The sequence below is a fragment of the Canis lupus genome, chromosome 10 (genome assembly GCF_048164855.1).
Source record: "Canis lupus baileyi chromosome 10, mCanLup2.hap1, whole genome shotgun sequence".
NCBI classification, from domain to species: Eukaryota; Metazoa; Chordata; class Mammalia; order Carnivora; family Canidae; genus Canis; species Canis lupus.
The window spans coordinates 20945676-20963459 of record NC_132847.1 but is presented as its reverse complement, the minus strand read 5'-3'; the positions used below and the strand labels follow the sequence as shown (position 1 = coordinate 20963459).

At 40.1% G+C, this 17784-nt stretch overlaps 1 protein-coding gene across 6 annotated transcripts in view; it reads right to left on the bottom strand.

Annotated features, from left to right (window-relative positions):
* Positions 1-677: 677 nt before the first annotated feature.
* Positions 678-17784, bottom strand: part of CDC42SE2 (CDC42 small effector 2) — a 116507-nt gene continuing 99400 nt past the window's right edge. For 4 of the 6 annotated variants that reach the window (XM_072840911.1, XM_072840915.1, XM_072840916.1 and 1 more), the window contains 3 exons: positions 6996-7097; positions 3441-3550; positions 678-3047 (listed from right to left, as the gene is read on the bottom strand). In XM_072840911.1, the coding sequence (XP_072697012.1) occupies positions 3452-3550; positions 6996-7097 (201 nt within the window). In that variant the 3' untranslated portion in view covers positions 678-3047; positions 3441-3451. Of the gene's footprint in view, positions 3125-3440; positions 3551-6995; positions 7098-17784 lie in introns of all 6 variants that reach the window. The other 2 variants (XM_072840912.1, XM_072840914.1) reach the window with 1 other exon arrangement.

Genomic DNA, 17784 nt, shown 5'->3' with positions numbered 1-17784 from the left:
TACTTTTTGTGCTTTTCTTATGAACCTTTGAAAACATGCTCAAAATAGAATTCCTGATAAACCACCATCAGTTTCTTCAGATACTTTAATCAGGATGCCTTATTGTTAACTATTTTATCATTGTGGTAAGAACTTCATCTTAACCCAATTTCCTCTTAAAGTCTTGGGCCATGAAATGAAGACAATTTTCTCATTGATTTTTCTTCCTTAGAACAACCTTACTTGGCACATCTCATGATTGAGCCAAACCTAACTGACCTTATGCACCAGGTCCAATGCAGTGAGGAGTCTCTTATTGGATGTATTTAGTGAGTATAATCTTTGTCCTAAAGCCAGGGCTTCTCAGCTGGCACTTTTGTTGGGGGGTGTGTGTGTGTGTGTGCGCTGATTCCTACCCCCACCACCCAGATGGCAGTAGCACCCTTTCTGCAGATTGTGACAACCCAAACTGCCTCCAGACATTGGAAGTTTTTCTTAGGGAACAAACCATCAACTGCCCCCTCAAATTGGAAATGGTCCATACCTGCCTAAAAGGGTAGCTCACAGCTTCCTCAGCAGGTTTAATTCCTCTCTTAAAAAGTGAAGGTTTTTGCAGGACAGTAATAACTGAAAGTACAAGAATGCTAGAAAGGTCCTCTGGAGTAAATTCTAGTTGAAATGAAAAAACCACACCAGGATGGAAAGAAAACATTTATTGAATCAAAATCAATACTTTCTTTTAATATCTACAAGCCAACACTGAATGAACACAATGTACAAAAAAAGTATGCTTATATTATAAAAATATGTCAATTTTATCTTCTGGGTGCTGAGCAGAAGTCATTTTAAACAAAATCAAGGCAAACTTGCTCTCTCTAATGAAACTGCTATAATTTAATAACAAAAGTGAAAGCTAATATATACTCACAAAATATTTTAAAGGCCCACTTTAAAGGCGATAATGCTGCATTGGAAATGCTGAACCCAGTCACCATAGTTAACATTTCCGGTCTATACTTATTGGCACCACTTCATGCCTACATCATGGGAAAGCACCTCTGTTACAGAATGCAAATCACTAACAGAATCCATGGCATTGGTTAAACCTTCATTCAGTTTCCCGTGCTAAATGTTTATTAGCATGTACTTCAGCAAAGTACTAACAATCCTATTTGTTTAGGATTTAATATGAGACACACTGCCCAAGATTTATCCCACTTATGATGTGGGGGAAGCTGCTGCCCTTCACACTCTCTTCAAGCCTCCCTAAAAAATTTGTGTCCAAGGTTAGTATATTAAGATTTTTTGTAATTTTCTTCTTGAATTTATTGGCACCTTCCTTGGTGTGTGGCTACTGTAGGTCAGTTACACACTCAGAGTGTGGCCTCGGAGTTTCCATGGAGGGACACTCTGGTACTCACTGGAGTATTTGGTCCACAGAACAACATATCGATTAGAAAAAATAAAAGTAAAATCATATCATGAGTTCAGGAAAGAGAAGCAGGGCTCCCTGTACTATGAGTTTAAAAGTTCAAAAGAGACTAAAAAGTAGCACTATTGACAAGGCCCAGAAAATCCAATCTGTCTTTTTAAGACCTTGTACAAAGCAGTGTTCCTGGCAGGATACAGAATGACACTGTTACTCAGCAAATTCCAGAATGCAGTATCCACACAGTAAAGTCAACTGCAAAAATGCCTGGTTTTTTTTTGTTTTGTTTTGTTTTACTAAGCATAAATGTTTCCTTGACAGGCTCTCTCTTTGGGACTGCCACTTATTAAGCCTCAAATTGCAGAAACCCAAGCACTGAGTAATCCAGCACCCCACTGCACTGGGTAAATTCAAAAGCACTGATGGAGAAATGCTTTCCTGGTTTGCCTTTATAAGCTGGCTATTTATCTAGTTACCCGGTTCATAAGACCCCGGGACTAAGATGCAGAGAAAACAATTACTCTTTATTCAATTACTTATCTAATTTCTTAGCTCTCTACATTTTCACTTAAGTCCCATTTGCTGCATAAAATGTTAATCCTACTAACACCGTTAGGACTGAATCAGACTAATGAACATACATACACTACACCCTCATAGGGAAGGTACTTACAGAAATACACATAATTTGTGAAGAATCAACATTTTGGAGCCTGAGCAAAGGTTTCTCATCACTGTCCTAGAAAAAAAACAGTCTCTCCACAGATTGTTTTCACTGGCAACGATTCAGCGAAGTCACTGTATTGCTCTGGGTTAACTTCCATTGCCCCCACACAGGTCTGACTGTGGAGAAGCCAATGACTCTGCAGGTGGTACTACCGGCCAGGAGTTAACAAACAGATCCCATTGCATTAAAATAAAAACAAGTACAAACAGAATGAGTACACAGTGAGACTGGACAAGGGCATCACCACAACGCTGATATATACCCACACCTGTTCACAGGTCCTTGCTCTCAAAATAAATATACTGAACATTTACAACCAAATGAATGCCTTATGAATGCCAGATTTTGATTCTAAAATAAGCTACAGGTTACCTTTGTGTCTGTGTGTGAAACTGACGCGACTTGGTGCCACAGCTAACCTTTCTCTAACAGTAGCAGCTACCCTCAGCCCACAGCAGCAAAGAAACACTCATTTCTGGCCTCCCGTGGGCTCCCAAAGCAACTTCATAAAGCATGCAGATATCTATTCTCAATGTTTCAAATGAATAAAAATGATCATTGTGCTTGTGGGTGTCATACCTTCCAAAATATACAGAAACAGTAACAAATTAACAATAGCAGGTCCTACCTTACCAACAAACTCATAAGGCAGAGGGTTGGAGATGGAAATAGAAACTTTCAAAATGGGGGGGGGGGGAAGCAAAATAGTGCTAGCATTCACAAAAAAAGATCATGCTAAGATCAGATCCATAATTGATAAAAATTAAGCCACGATCCAAAGTCCGTGAGTCCAAAGGCATGCATGCCAGCTGAAGGAAATGCAGGGTTCATCTGACAACAGCTTCTTCAGAGCAGAACAAGAACGTCTCACTGGAGGAATCACAACAGGGTGAACAAGATGCCATCACACTTCTTTTTTGTATTTGAAAAGGAATCACAACAACAAAAAATTAAGAGTGAAAAGAGAAAACACAGAAATTCACAATGACCTACAAAACCAAAAGAAAAATTCAAATTATTTTTACACTTAAAATTAGACAACTTTTCTTAGAGATTTATCAAGAATGTAGTGTAAAACATAAAGGTACTTGGCTATACATGGCATCCCCCAAAGTATCAACACTCAAAATAGTAACTTCACTGATGTTTAAAGGACAGTATCCTTCACTGGATGTCTTAAAGCATTTAGTGTTCTTCCTAAGGGAAAGAGCAACCTAAAACTACTATTCCAAGTGCCTATGACCATCACTTGAAACACTTAGTAAACTATTTTTGCCTTTTTCAGACTATGTCCCAGGTACTCACGGGAGGAGGGGCTATCCAGCCTTTGTGTCCACAAGCTGCATCTGCACGCTGGCAGACATCCCACCCCCGTAGCCCCCCTTGGACTGCATCTGGTTCTGGATGGAGCTAACCTAAAACAAGACAAAAACAAAGCAAAGTCAAGAACTAGGGATGATACAACTGATTCTGGTCTCCATGTTTTAGCTAAAGCAGTTTTAAGGAAGATACTTTTTAGAGCAAAAATTTTTTATAGACTTAAATTTCTGACTGCCCTTAGACAATGGTGAAGCTAGTAAAAAAAAAACAAAAAACAAAAAACAAAAACAACACTTTTCGGGCCTCAACTTCCTCTCCCCACTTACCTATTTTATAATTCACAATGTACGTGATAACATTTCAAAAACTGAACTACACACATCAACTCAAGTTCTTCATTTACAAACACCTCAAGAGATGATCACCTCAATTACTTAGAATCAAACAAAAAGAATACAAATGAAATTGGACCATCCCAAGATAAATTTTTAAAGTCCCATGTGATACAGCCCTAAAGAATCCAAAGACTTGGATGGTGGTTCAAAATTATTCAGTCATTTTAACTCTGGTTTAAGTATTTATCCTCTCAAATAGTTAATGTGATAATCTCTCCTCCCCTCACCCAAGATGGCTATTTTCTGATGGACTGTATGATACACCGCATCTTCTCTTACTGAGTGGTAACAAAGCCACATGAACTTATGGGCAAGCTGAGAAGTGTCCTTAGTGGATTAACATTATTCCAATCTAAGCTGATACCAATTAGAAGCAGTTTGGAAGCAGACAATCAGGCTAGAATGCTATAAAAAGGAGCAGTGAGGATGTTTTGGAGGTGCCTCCCTAACAGTGAGGAGTCAGAGCACTGGCAATCAGCTCAGTGGGCCTCCTCACCCGCCCAAGGTTCCTCGGAGGGAGAGGGGGGGTTGGTAACAACATCCATTTATCAAATACTGACTATGATGTGTTTTCACTGGTGATCCTGAGTCAGTATGTTTAAACAAAGTAGTTAAGATTTGCCTGTTTTCTAAGCAAGGTAGGTTTAAATATAATAGGAAAAAAAAAAGCAAAAAATAAAATGCATAGCTTCTTTAGATCCAAAAGGGTTTCAGTGAGAAAATCTTAATGTGGAACATATTACTCTAGCGATATCACATGTGTTACAGTCTTATCTATATATACATTACTCAAATGACTACTTCAGGTAAGAGTATTAAAAAAAACACCTGAAATCTATCGGCCTGTTTATTTTCAGTCCTTGTGCCGGGTCTAGAGGCTAGAGGCATAAGCTATCAGTTCAAGTTCATTTCCTATTCCTTTAAGGTAACATGTTTTGTGGCACAACCTTTATTTTACCCAGGTACCAAATAATTTCCTCCCTAACATGTTACCTTTCCTAGGTATTTCAGGCCTATTTATAAAAAGTAACATGTTTGTATTTTCACATCATGCATTCATAACGTCATGCTGATTCTAAGCAAGAACACTGTTTTCCTCCAAAAGTCAGTTGTTCAGTTTCACACTACAGATTTTGGATTTTCTAATAGCTTATTTTTGACTGTGTATATATATATATATATTTTTTTTTTAACACAATAAGACTATGTTATTAAAAGAGTTATGGGATCCTTTCTGGTAAGAAGTTAGTATGAAAGGTAATCTTGAGAAGCACAGTGTATTTAAGGGAAAAGAGAAACTCTCCTGTTCAGGAATCCAGTGTGGCAGAGCTGTTCCAAACGCATCAAGCCCTGTACCTCATACATGCTGCACAGTTGTTAGGACAGACTAACTTAAGGCAAGCTATTTCTTTGGATAAACAACATTTTTTGGTTTTGTCTCCCTTGCACTATTGCATAGACACAAAGAATTCTCTTACCGAATCAGGCTCATACAAGTTACGTCTATCCACTGATACAACTTTCAGGAAAACTCGGAGATTACGTAATACTGAACCCAACAGAAGTGTGTGAAGAACCAACCTGGTGCTCTGTGTCAGAGGCTGCATGTCACATTACAAACAAAAACTAAAGTTAAGTACAAAAAACCTTTCAGAGACACATTAGGTTCTAATGAGCTAAGACACTTCATTAAAAAACATGTATTCTGTAAGCAGAGAAGGCTGCCTTGGACTCAGCAGGTAGACTGACAGCTGAGGGCCTGTCTTGATCCAGCTCTCTCAGCTAAAGAGACAGACCATGGATGCCCTACAAGAGACCATCCTGAAGTTCTAGCTAAACTGATGGCCACAAGAGTCCCCTACATCAACGACAGTCTCCTTGCGCAAACAAAAAGTCAAAAAAGAATTTTAAAGGAAGTTCTGAAATGTACATAAACAGTATTTAAAAAGTGAAATAAACATGAACTAAAATTTAATTCATCCTATAGAGTTTTAAAATATGAAATGCAGAAGAAGACATTTGTTAAGAAATTAAAATTCAGCATGTATAATAAATTTGAAACCATTCACTCTATTTATATGTATTATAATAACTCCATTAACGAAAGTCACAGGTTCCCATTTGGTCTTTTCATTTCATGCTGATCCGGGAAACAAAGCTACTGAATTGTATTTTGACAGCAACCTGACACCTCTTAAATTTCCACAAAAGCAGTTGAACAACAAAGTACTTTTCCTACAGATTTAAAACAAACAAGCTGTTTCCTTTCCAGGAAGCTACAAATGTTATTCGTTTGCTTGCCTAGTAACTGATGTGACCAACTTCTTTGCTGTATCCAGGATATCCATCTACCTATTTTAAAAGTCTCTGTTCTCTTGTTAAATCTTTCGTTCTGTATTCATACAAGTCTAATTGACTTTCTGATTCTGAACGCTTTAGAGATCATTTAGACACATCTGTTTACTTTAGATTTGGGGTTAAGAGGCTCTCGATACTTAATGGCTTATTTACTTTAGGACAAAAATGAAGCAGAGCCCTGACACAAACCCTCATTGGGCAATGCTTCTATTAGAGAGCACTATATTGTCTTAGATGAAAATTAAGGAATAAGTGAGTTCAAGTGAGTAAATCTAAAGTCTGTTGTGAAATTCATGAAAATCTCTAGAATAAAGACTGCAAATACGCACAAAGTATAATCCTCTGCCTAGTACTCAAGTATTCACATTAGTTATGAATAAATCACAAACATTCTGGTATCAAGAAAAAGCTAGTATTTTACAAGGTAAATGCAATAAACATGTTCACAGAAGGCAACTTAATCAAGAGAAAAGAAATTAAATATTACTAAAAGGCTAACATCCCCCCATTCCTCTGCTAGGAGGCAGGAGAGCCAAAGGGCTATTAACTTTCATTCTAAACTCATCTCCTTTTAAGTATTTTTTCAGGACAAAGAAATACATGCATACTTTGGCAAGTTAAGGAGAGATTAATTTTTCATTGTCATTTTCTTCTATGCTCATGTTCTGTACTTACATTCAGTTCCTACAAACTCACTGAGCATTGTATAATCATTAAGAATGGGTGTACATATAATACAGGTGACACAAGTCTACACCCCATCTGCACCTCCCATAAACACACTTACTGAATTCATTCCACTGAACAGGTCTCCCGATCCTACATGAGCCGTGTGCACAAAATTTGTTGGCTCTCCAATCATGCTTCGGTCAATCCGCCGGCGCCTTTTCTAAATTACAGGGAAGAATGTGTTGAGAAAAGATTTTATTAGCAGCATATTGATTCTGATGGATTTATATGGTATGGGTAAATGATTTTAATAACCGTAATACAATTTCCCCCAGGACATCAGGATCCCAACATCTTGGACTACCACAGTTACCTCAAGAGACATAGACACACACACACAAAATGACTGGCAAAGCAAAACAAATAGTTCATTATGTAAAACTTAAAGTAGATTATCTGGCCTAGCTTCGGCCACTGCCTTATTTGTGTAATAACCATTTAGGTTTTATTGTTTTAAAAGAAATAAGGCAAATGCGACTTTATCACCAGTCACTCTTATTGTTAGCAAAGAAGATACAGGGTGATTTGAGTACAACACTGATTTTAACATTACTTTCTAGCTTTCATCATTAACAAACCGACATTATTTTGATAGTTATTACTTAGATTACACCCCACAACCTTCCACACTGGAATCAACCAGGTGGTCTGTTTGGAGATGTGGTCCCAGTTCATTCACTTTTTTGGTCTGAGCTGGCTGGGAATGAAACCCTATCTAAACTCAGCCTACTACACCGGGGTTTACGGACTCCTAATCCCCGACAACCACCTCTTACAGGGTACAGAATCCTGTGTCACAGTAACTTCTGCTACTAGCTATGTTCCTTGCCTGACCAATATGCCCATTCACATCATTAGAGGGATTTCCTTACCCTGTTTCACTGATCATGAGATCCTGCCAGAGACAAAGGTTATCTTAAATCAGTCCCAAGTTTCCCATGATCACTTAGATGCTATGATCTCACTGCAATGGGACACTGCACAGCTGACTCAGTGTCCTAACGCCAGTGCTGCTTTTAACAATATACTCCAGATATTACACCATTTATCTACTGAAATGTTGGTGTCATCCTGATAAATCCTAAAAACTCAGCAAGACAGACCCAAATGACAGCACCTCAGGATTAAAACATGACTTTCTACAAAGCCACAAAAATGGAGAGTTCATACATTAATTTTAGGAGCCAGTATACATTGTTCTACTGTCCTCTAGCTTTTATGGCTGCACTTTAGAATTCCAGAAAAAGCCCCAGTTTTTCCTTACAAATATTTGTATTCATCCTCACAGTTCAACGGTGACACTGGACTATCTCCCAGTTCACTGGTTTCTCCATCCAGTGCTCTGTATGGTAGGTGGTGGTCCTTGTCTATCTGAACACAGGTTTTACTGGTTTTACTGTATCTTGGAGAAGTTTTCTTCTAGGATGATTTTTTTTTTTTTAAGGATGATTTTTTTTTAAAGATTTTTTTTTATTCATTTGTGAGAGATGCAGAGAGATAGAGAGGGAGAGAGAGACAGAGAGACAAGCAGAGGGAGAAGCAGGCTCCCCACAGGGAGCCCAACATGGGACTCGATCCCTGGGTCTCCAGGATCACGGCCAGAGCCAAAGGCAGGCACTCAACCGTTCAGCCACCCAGGTGTCTCGTATGATGATTTTATGATGCTCCTTGTGTTCCTTTCTGCAATTTCTGTTTCGTCAGGTCAACAGTGGATTGTATTTGTGTGTGAGAAAGTGGGTGTGTATAATCTTCCCATTTTCTTGTATTTTCACTCATTTTTATTTCTCTTTGTAGTTTTGCTGCATTGAAAAGTAACTTTACTTGATCCTCTTCCAGAATCCACAATTTTTTTCTTGCAGACCAAGACAGTAAATAGGCCACTGAGTTTGTTATAGCTTCAACTCCACTGTCCTTGCAGCATCGAAGTGGCTACAGACAAAGCATAAAGGGTAGCTCCGTTCCAGTGCACATTTACTCACAGAAACAGGGAGCAGGCTAGATTTGGCCCACAAGTAGTAGTTTGGAGACCCCAGTTCAAGAACAGTTATTTTTTTCAGTAATAGCTATATTGTATTATTTTTCAGTTATGATTATTTCTTCACAAGCTCTATGTTATGAGATGACACTGCAGTGTTTTTCATTTTCCCTTTTAAAATGCTTGACTGTATGAATTACAGTCTCTAACACTAGGAGCAAAATCTCATTTACTTCGAGCCTCCCCCCCTTTTAATTTTATTTATTCAAGAGAGACAGAGAAAGAGAGAGAGAGGCAGAGACTCAGGCAAAAGGGAGAAGCAGGCTCCATGTAGGGAGCCTGACAGACTCGATCCCGAGTCTCCAGGATCACGCCCTGGGCCAAAGGCAGGCGCCAAACCGCTGAGCCACCCAGGGATCCCCTCAAGCCCCCTTTTGATAAGAAATTCAGTCATTCTTTTGGGGCCCTGCTCCCTAGTATTATAGAAAAATCTTCAGGTTAAGAAAGTATCCGAAAACTAAGGGAGGATCTAGATTCTTGGTCAATGTTCTTCAATTTTTCTATTTGTCAGCACAAAGCACTGATGTCCTGCTACATTTTCCTGTATGTCACTACTTCAGGTGCCCTGAAAGTACCTCAGAGTCCATGCCTCTCACCACACACTTGACACCCATAGGATCCTTTGATCGGGGAGGCCTATCCCAGCAATGCACTGGTCCCTCCCATCCGCTATTCAATCTATTGCCCCAGACTCTCACTTTATCTCTTTCTACCTAGTCTATTCAACGTACTTCCCCTCATACTATTCTCTTCTGGAATCATACAGCATAAATGGAGCCTTAAGAAGTAAAGCCACCTTCTCTTTTCTATGATTAAGGTAAAGAAAGAAGATGCTAATAGTAGTTTTGTGACTTTTTTTCTTCTTGGCTATACTGTTACATTCTATTGAATCTGCTTTGTTAGAAAGCTGTTTGTCCAGGCACATCCAAATGTATTTTCACCAATCAGAAGAATTTTCTCAATACCTGGGCAGAACAAATTGTTGGGGTTTCTTCCCCAGTAAGCCCTTTGATGGAGAGGTGGATAGACTTCGAGCTTCTTGGCACTCTCCACCAGCAGGAGAGGGTGGATGGCTCCAGTTGAGGAGAAAAGGATAGCAGTTCAGTTCCATGGGATAATGGCATCTGCAGACCTACTGACTTGTCCCTCTTAGAGCCTGGTGCAGTTTACTGGCAGGTGCAACAACAACTGATGGCAAAGGGTGCCAGGTGGCTCAGCTGGAGGGCCCTCTCAAGCAGGTTAAGGGATGGGCATATTTCAGTGAGTAACCTCTACTCCCAGGACACTGGGAGTCTTGTCCATCCTTTGCCCTGCGAATTCACAGGAACAACTTTTCAAGTTCCATCATCATTTCTTCTGGAAGGGTGTGTTCAGGGCTTAGCAGAAGGCTACACTTGGCCCATGTCTCCACACTGATTTATTCTAACAACTGAATGACTGAAGGAAGATGCTGGGAAAACAGTCACAATGGGGCACTCAGGCCACCACACAACTCCCCAGAAAGGTTTCTTGAAAGGAATAGATCAGCTTATGAATCAAATTCAAATACCATAACAGTCTGGGTACTGAGGGAGGATGTTCAACAGAGACTACTCTCATATTGAAAAGCAAAGGACAGATAACTATAAATCTGATTATAGTGAATACTTTTTAACTTCAACTTTACTGAGTTGGGAGTCAGGCTTTTCCTTTCACTTTGAAAGATTTCTTCAAGCCATTAATTTGACATTGATTTAAGGTATAGAGGTTGAAGCCTTCAGTCCTTCCTTCCCTAATGATATGACACATTAGGGTTGTTTTTAAGATTTATTTAAGAGCACGAATGGGGGGCGGGGTAGGGTACAGAGAGAGGGAGAAGCAGACTCCCTGCTGACCAGGGAGCCCAATGTAGGGCTCGATCCCAGGACCCCGGATCATGACCTCAGGCGAAGTTAGCTGCTTAACTGACTGAGTCACTTGGGTGACCCATGACAGGTTGATTTTAAAGGCCAGTCCATAACTAAGGCTGGCAGGTAGGCTGGAGGAGCCAAAGGAGAAGTCATTACAATAATGTTGGTGGGAAAAGATTACTTGGATTTAGCTAACAGCAGCTGAAGTGGAAAGAACTAGATAGATCCAAGTTTTCCACAGATAAAAGAGCATTTGGTTGTTTGAGTGGATTTGAGAAGGGAACCACAGAACTTATGAAAGATGCACAGATTTCCCATCTGAGAAGAATGTACACAATTTGCAGGGTCAGGTAATAGTGGAAGAAGGCCAGAAAGAGTTCAGGAAGAAGATGAAAGAGTTTAAGACCCACTAAATTTGAGTTATGTGTGAGACATCCAGGTGAAGTTAACAGGAGGGCAAGTTGGATACATGGATACAGGACTCTGACTCAGGCTAACAAACTAGATGAAAGAAATCAAGTCCCACCAGCATAATAAAGAGAATGAGAATGCAGAGGGGAAGCTGAAAGTTGAATGTTGGGTGGAGAACAATAAGCCGTAAGGAAGTTAAAAAGAACATGTCTGAAAGGAAGGAGGAAAATCAGGTGTGTCCTCTTCAAGATGTCATGTAGGCATTAAGCAGACACAGTTGAAAGCTGGGGAGAGGTCAGGTAAAGGCTGAAAGCAGGGGTGGCTGTGGAGGGCTTCTGAGGGGCCAGGCTAATGTGTAAGAGACAGGAAATGGAGCACTGAACACAAACACCTGGACAAAGTGGCCGTCTGGACAAGAAAGAATGGGCTGAGCTGAAAGAAGAGGAAAAGAGGACTGAATTTTCCCCTTTAGGATGAGAAACATTTCATTTATGCTTAATATTTGGTAAGATCCAGTGAAAGAGACTGAAAGTAGAAAAAAATCATCAACGTTGTAATGTTCCAGGGAAGGTAGGAAGGATAGATCCAGACACAGGCGGAGATGTTCTTTGGGTTTATATTATAACATTATAAATCAAAAACCTAGATGCTGGGATGCCTGGGTGGCTCAGCAGTTGAGCACCTGCCCTCGGCCCAGGGAGTGATCCTAGAGTCCCAGGATCGAGTCCCACATCGGGCTCCCTGCATGGCGCCTGCTTCTCCCTCTGCCTGTGTCTCTGCCTCTCTGTGTCTCTCATGAACAAATAAAATCTTAAAAAAAAAAAAAAAAAAAAAAAAACCTAGATGCTAAGTGTAATTACATATTTCAAACTACAGAAATGTACTATTTTTCAGTCACTACAGACACTTAAAGAATAGGATACTTCTGTGGTGTGCTGTATTAATACAAGACAGAGACAAGATTTAAATCATGGGCAAACAAGGGGAATTCCAGAATTGGGCCTCAGCAAAGAAAAACAGGAAATGGTGCACTCACTCTGATGCATATTAGCTGTTGTCAGTAGCAGAGTCATCGTTTTTCCTGGAAACATACTTTATTCTTTATAGGGTACTCTATTAAGAATGTCAACTTTCTGAATAATTCTTGCCATCCTTGAAATACTGTTATTCTGCATAAGGTCAAGATTATAGTTGCATTAGGGAGGAGATTAGGGAAAATGTCTCTTCATATTTACTCAATGACAATGCTTCATTATAGCAGTTTAAACTTAGAGATAGATACTGAAATATATATATTTTTTAGATTTCAATTTTAAGTAATCTCTAGACCCAACATGGGGCTCAAACTCATGACCTGGAAATCAAGTCAAGTGCTCTACCAAAGTATCCTGTACTAAAGTATTTTGGGATGAAATGGGATATCCAGAATTTACTTTAAATTCTCCAACTGAGGGCAGCCCCAGTGGTGCAGCAGTTTAGCGCCGCCTGCAGCCCAGGGCATGATCCTGGAGATCCTGGATTGAGTCCCACGTCAGGCTCTCTGTATGATGCCTGCTTCTCCCTCTGCCTGTGTCTCTGCCTCTCCCTCTCTCTGTCTCTATGAATAAATAAATAAAATCTTTAAAAATAAATAAATAAATTCTCCAACTGAGAGGGGAAGGAGTCACAGGTGAACAGGATGCCCCTCCACGCCCCCCATGGACAACTTCTGAAGCTGAGTGATACATACATGGGAGAGGGGGTTCTCTTTCCTCTACTTCTGTGTATTTGATAATTTTCCTAATAAGTTTTTCACAAGATTGAGTTTTCTCCTACTCTTACAACTTTACACAGAAAGTTAATTATTGCTTAGTATTAAAACGATGACATACAAATGATCAACACTTAATTTCTTTTCTGATTTCCACCAGAACCTAGTTTGTCTTCATTCTTTCTGATACAATTCTAAAATTATTTCCAGTCTTGTATTCCTCCCAAAAGTATTAGAAGATATATTTTAAGTTTTTGAAAACTATACTGCAGAGCCACCATATAATATTTGGCTAGCAGCTACATCAATTTAGTTTGTGCCATTCATCTGTATCATTCGCACACTCCCATCACATGTTCCTTCTTTGAAACTAAAATTACACCTGAAAAACAAAAATGGCTTAAGCAGTAAGGCCCAGTGGCAAGGTGTTCAGTGTACTCAGAGCTTCCATGGGATTTCTCTGCCCTTTCCTCATCTCTGCCCTCCTGCAGTCTCAGTCTCAGGCTGGTAGCCAACAGTGTTGCAGCAAGTCTAAGGCCTTATGTGTTTAATGACATACAGAAAAACGGCACTTTATTTAAAAAAAAGATGGGGAGGGGCAAATTTCCCGAGGTCTCCACAAAACTTCCTCTGGCATCTGAGTTCTATACCCTGTCTTAGACCAATTCCTCTCATCCAGAATGTCTTCCTTGAGCGAAACTCTTGGACCCAATCACTGCTGAAGGACAGCCATTTCCCATGAGCAGCACAGACCTAACGAGGGATCGCCAGGAGCAGGGAGTCAGCTGCTCCAATGATGCTCCTACACAACACAGCAGGGGGAGAACGGATGCTGTGGTTTTAATAATAATATCCACCTAGGCATCTGTTACAAAACTTCAAAGTGGTCAAATATTTATTTCATAAAACCTGGAAAAGCACCCAAGTGGCTCAGTCCATTAAGGGTAGCACTTTTGGTATCAGTGCAGGTCGAGAGATGGAGCCCCATGATAGACTGCAATCTCAGTGGGGAGTCTGCTTGAGATTCTTTCCCTCTGTCCCTCTCCATGTATGCACACATGCACGCACATACACACTCAAATAAATCTCAAAAAAATAAAAACAGCCCTGGAATATACAACCTAGAGAAAGCATTATTCTGAGATAATTCTTTCAACAGATTCCACTTCTCTGGTTTCTCATCTCTTTAATCTACTACTTCCATCTCCCTGCTACTGTTTATCTTGTGTAAGCTGACATTCTTCAGAATATTCTCCATCTCCTTTATTCCCTCTCAAACGTCCTCATCTTACTATGGCCATGCTGATGATCAGTGAGCCTATTTTCTACTTTTGTGGGCTTAAGACTATACATTTGACTGCTAACTGAAAATCCAGAGGACACACAAGTTTCCGGAGTCCAACACTGAACACATAACCTTCTTTGTGAAGCCCATCTCTCCTCTTCAGTCCCTGTTGGGTAAACATTTCTGCCAGGATTTCCAGCCAGGTTTGAAGGCTGTCCTTCGCTCACTGCTCCTTCTCCATGATCACATCCAATTAGCAAAAAATCCTGTGGAGTCAGCCCATTTCCTCTCTCCATCCCCACATTAGTGTCACAGCCTTATTTCAGGTCCCTAAGCCTCTCACCTCCATCACTGCAGGAGAGCCTCACTCATTTGGTTCCAACTTTACATCCCTCTTCCTCCTTCCAATATATAACTTTCTCCAATACAACACTGATCGTGTTACCATTTTAAATCTCTCACCTGCTTCCCAAAACTTCCAACATAAATTCAAAACTCCACAGCTTATGGAAATCCTGTTTTTCTCTCGGACTTCATCTCTAACTACATTCCTTCATGCATTCTAAGCTTTCATCTGCTATTTCAAGTTCCCTACAGACACTATGCTCTTCTAGAACCCTGCCTGGAACAATCTTTCCTATCACTCCTTAATTTCACTATCTCAGGCCTGCCTCCTTTACACCGTTGAGTCTGGGGTTACTCCCATTCGGTATTCCCAGACTGCCTTATGATTCACCTACCAAAGTAAAATTTATACCTCACACTGAATTTTTTTTTTTTTTTTTTTTTTTTTTATGATAGTCACAGAGAGAGAGAGAGAGAGGCAGAGACACAGGCAGAGGGAGAAGCAGGCTCCATGCACCGGGAGCCCGACGTGGGACTCGATCCCGGGTCTCCAGGATCGCGCCCTGGGCCAAAGGCAGGCGCCAAACCGCTGCGCCACCCAGGGATCCCCTCACACTGAATTTAAATGATCCCCTGGATGGTGGATGTGCTCCTATGCAGGCAGGCATATAAAATGTGAATCCACAAAGGCCAGCACCACACACGGTGTACAGCGTTTATCAATAAACTTTTCTAAATTAATTTATGAAGTAATCGTATTAATAGGGTGGAGCCCAACACAGGACTTGAACTCATGACCCTGAGGGTCAAGACCTGAGCTAAGATCAAGAGCTGGACACTTAACTGACTGACGCACCCAGATGCTTCAACAATTCAACTTTAAGGCATAATTTTTCAAACACATTTCTGCAGCAGTATAAATACTCTCCCCTCAAAAATTAAATACTCCAACTCCCTCACATTTCTTGAGTATTAACTGAGTTTAGCTTCTAGAAAAATAGTGATAACTCAATCACTTAAAAGTTAAAACTTCCTCCAGGACTACTGTTTGGGCAATTTAGTGTGCAAATACATGCAACTGAGGAGCAATTTAGGGTCAGGGTCCATAGGTAACAGGAGGCTTTAGGTAAGAGTAGAGGCAGGTACTTCTAGAAATGGACACAGTGAACAGAAAATGATGTGCCAGGGCACCTGGCTGATTCAAAGAGCATATGACTTGATCTTGGAGTTCTGAGTTTGGACCCCATGTTCAGTGTCAAGATTACCAAAAAAAACAAAAACAAAAACAAAAACAAACGTGCCTGTCATCTGCGGCAGTGAAAAAAGCTGGTTCCTTCAGGCTAGAAGATAGTAATCACACCAATGCAGCCTAAGCAAAAGAAGTGAAAATGAAAGATATGCTATTGACTTAACTTGGTGACTTAGACAAAGTATATCCCCCACCTATGTATTTTATCAAATAAACCCATGATTCCCAGCAGAAATCCAAGGGCGCCACACAGTATTTTCAATATGAGGGAAACAAAGGGATACTCAACTTATGTATGATACTGTGTGAACTAGTAAATCAAGATAATTTAAAATTTCAACATTATGAAAGAAAACTTCGGCTACCTCCACTGTGACTTCAGTGTGTATTTTCTGATTAAGTTCTTTGTTCCAGCTTATCTCTTAACTCAAGCAAAAGACCCTGCAGGAAGGCAAAATACTCCCTCAAGCAGTAAGGACTACCCTGAGCAGACACACTGCCCACGTGACTGACTCCAAGACCATGATCGACTGGACTGTCACTGCCCACAGCACGCACTCAATAACCCCTGTCCCACGTTTTCCTTATACAAACCTACAAGTATTTTTGGCACTCTGGACAGTCTTTGAGAGGACAGTCCACTGTCTTCCATACATTATTTGGCTAGCAGCGACAGTATCAATTTAGTTTGTGCCATTCATCTGTATCATTCACACACTCCCATTACATGTTCCTTCAGTGTTGTACTCACTGAATTAAATTGTATTCTTTTTTCACCAACACTCGACTATCTGCATTTGGATTTTGTCAGCAGCAAACGGCCAGACCCGGTCTGCCTGGGACTGCTAGAGCCAGGTGCTTTTGCAGTCTTCCACTCCAGCCACGAGAGCATATGCTCTTCTTAATGGCACATCACTGCAAAGCAGTGCTTTCCAGGGTTGCTGTGAAAAGAACCCAAGCACTGCGCAAGAGATAATACAGAACTGGAAAGAGGGGAATGGTCTTCAACTGATTCCATGGTCTGGGGAGTTGTGTAATATGGAACAGGCACCCATCCTGGAAATCATGATGACTATATTAGAATGAAATAAAAATTTATTTTTTCTTTCAATTTTTGTTATTTTTAAAAAATCGACCAAGATGTTAGGACGTAAGTGTTTATTAAGCTGTCTGAACAAAACTAGTTACTAAACCTGTAAAGAATTTCTCTTGGCCTAGAGGTGCCATGAAAAAAGTTTCTCAAGTGGTAAGGGCACCAAAAACAAACTCTGTGAACCTCTGAAATAACTTTGTTTGTTTGTTTTTTTGAAATATTGACAGTATAACTAGGCAACAGGCATTTCTAAGACAAATAGTTATATTTTTCTTTGATACTGCTGACAATCATCCCCTGCCTGTGAGGGGCCTCCTACTATCCTAACCAGTTCATAGGTACAATAAAAATAAAAATAAAAATAAAAATAAAAATAAAAATAAAAATAAAAATAAAAAATCCACAAAACAAAAGCTGTAATACAAAAATGGATTTGACGTTTTTTGTAGCAAAGGAAAAGTGGGTCTTCACTTACACAAAAAATGAAAACAGTAACTTTCATAGTAAGAATGTCAACAAATGCCCTCACCCAAACCTATTCCCACTTAGCACCTGGCCAGCAACTCCTTTAGACCCAGTTCACACTCAAACTTGTAAGTTGTGGCCACTGGTTATTCCTTGATCTGAGCATTCAGAGAATACAGCTCATATTTCTATTATAACACCTAAAACACCATTATAATTTACTTATAGTTTGATTTTCCTACCATAGTAAGCATTCTTCTAGGACCATAGCTGTGCCCAATAATTACTAGACTGCTGAAGAAGTTAAAGGATGGTAAAGAATGTC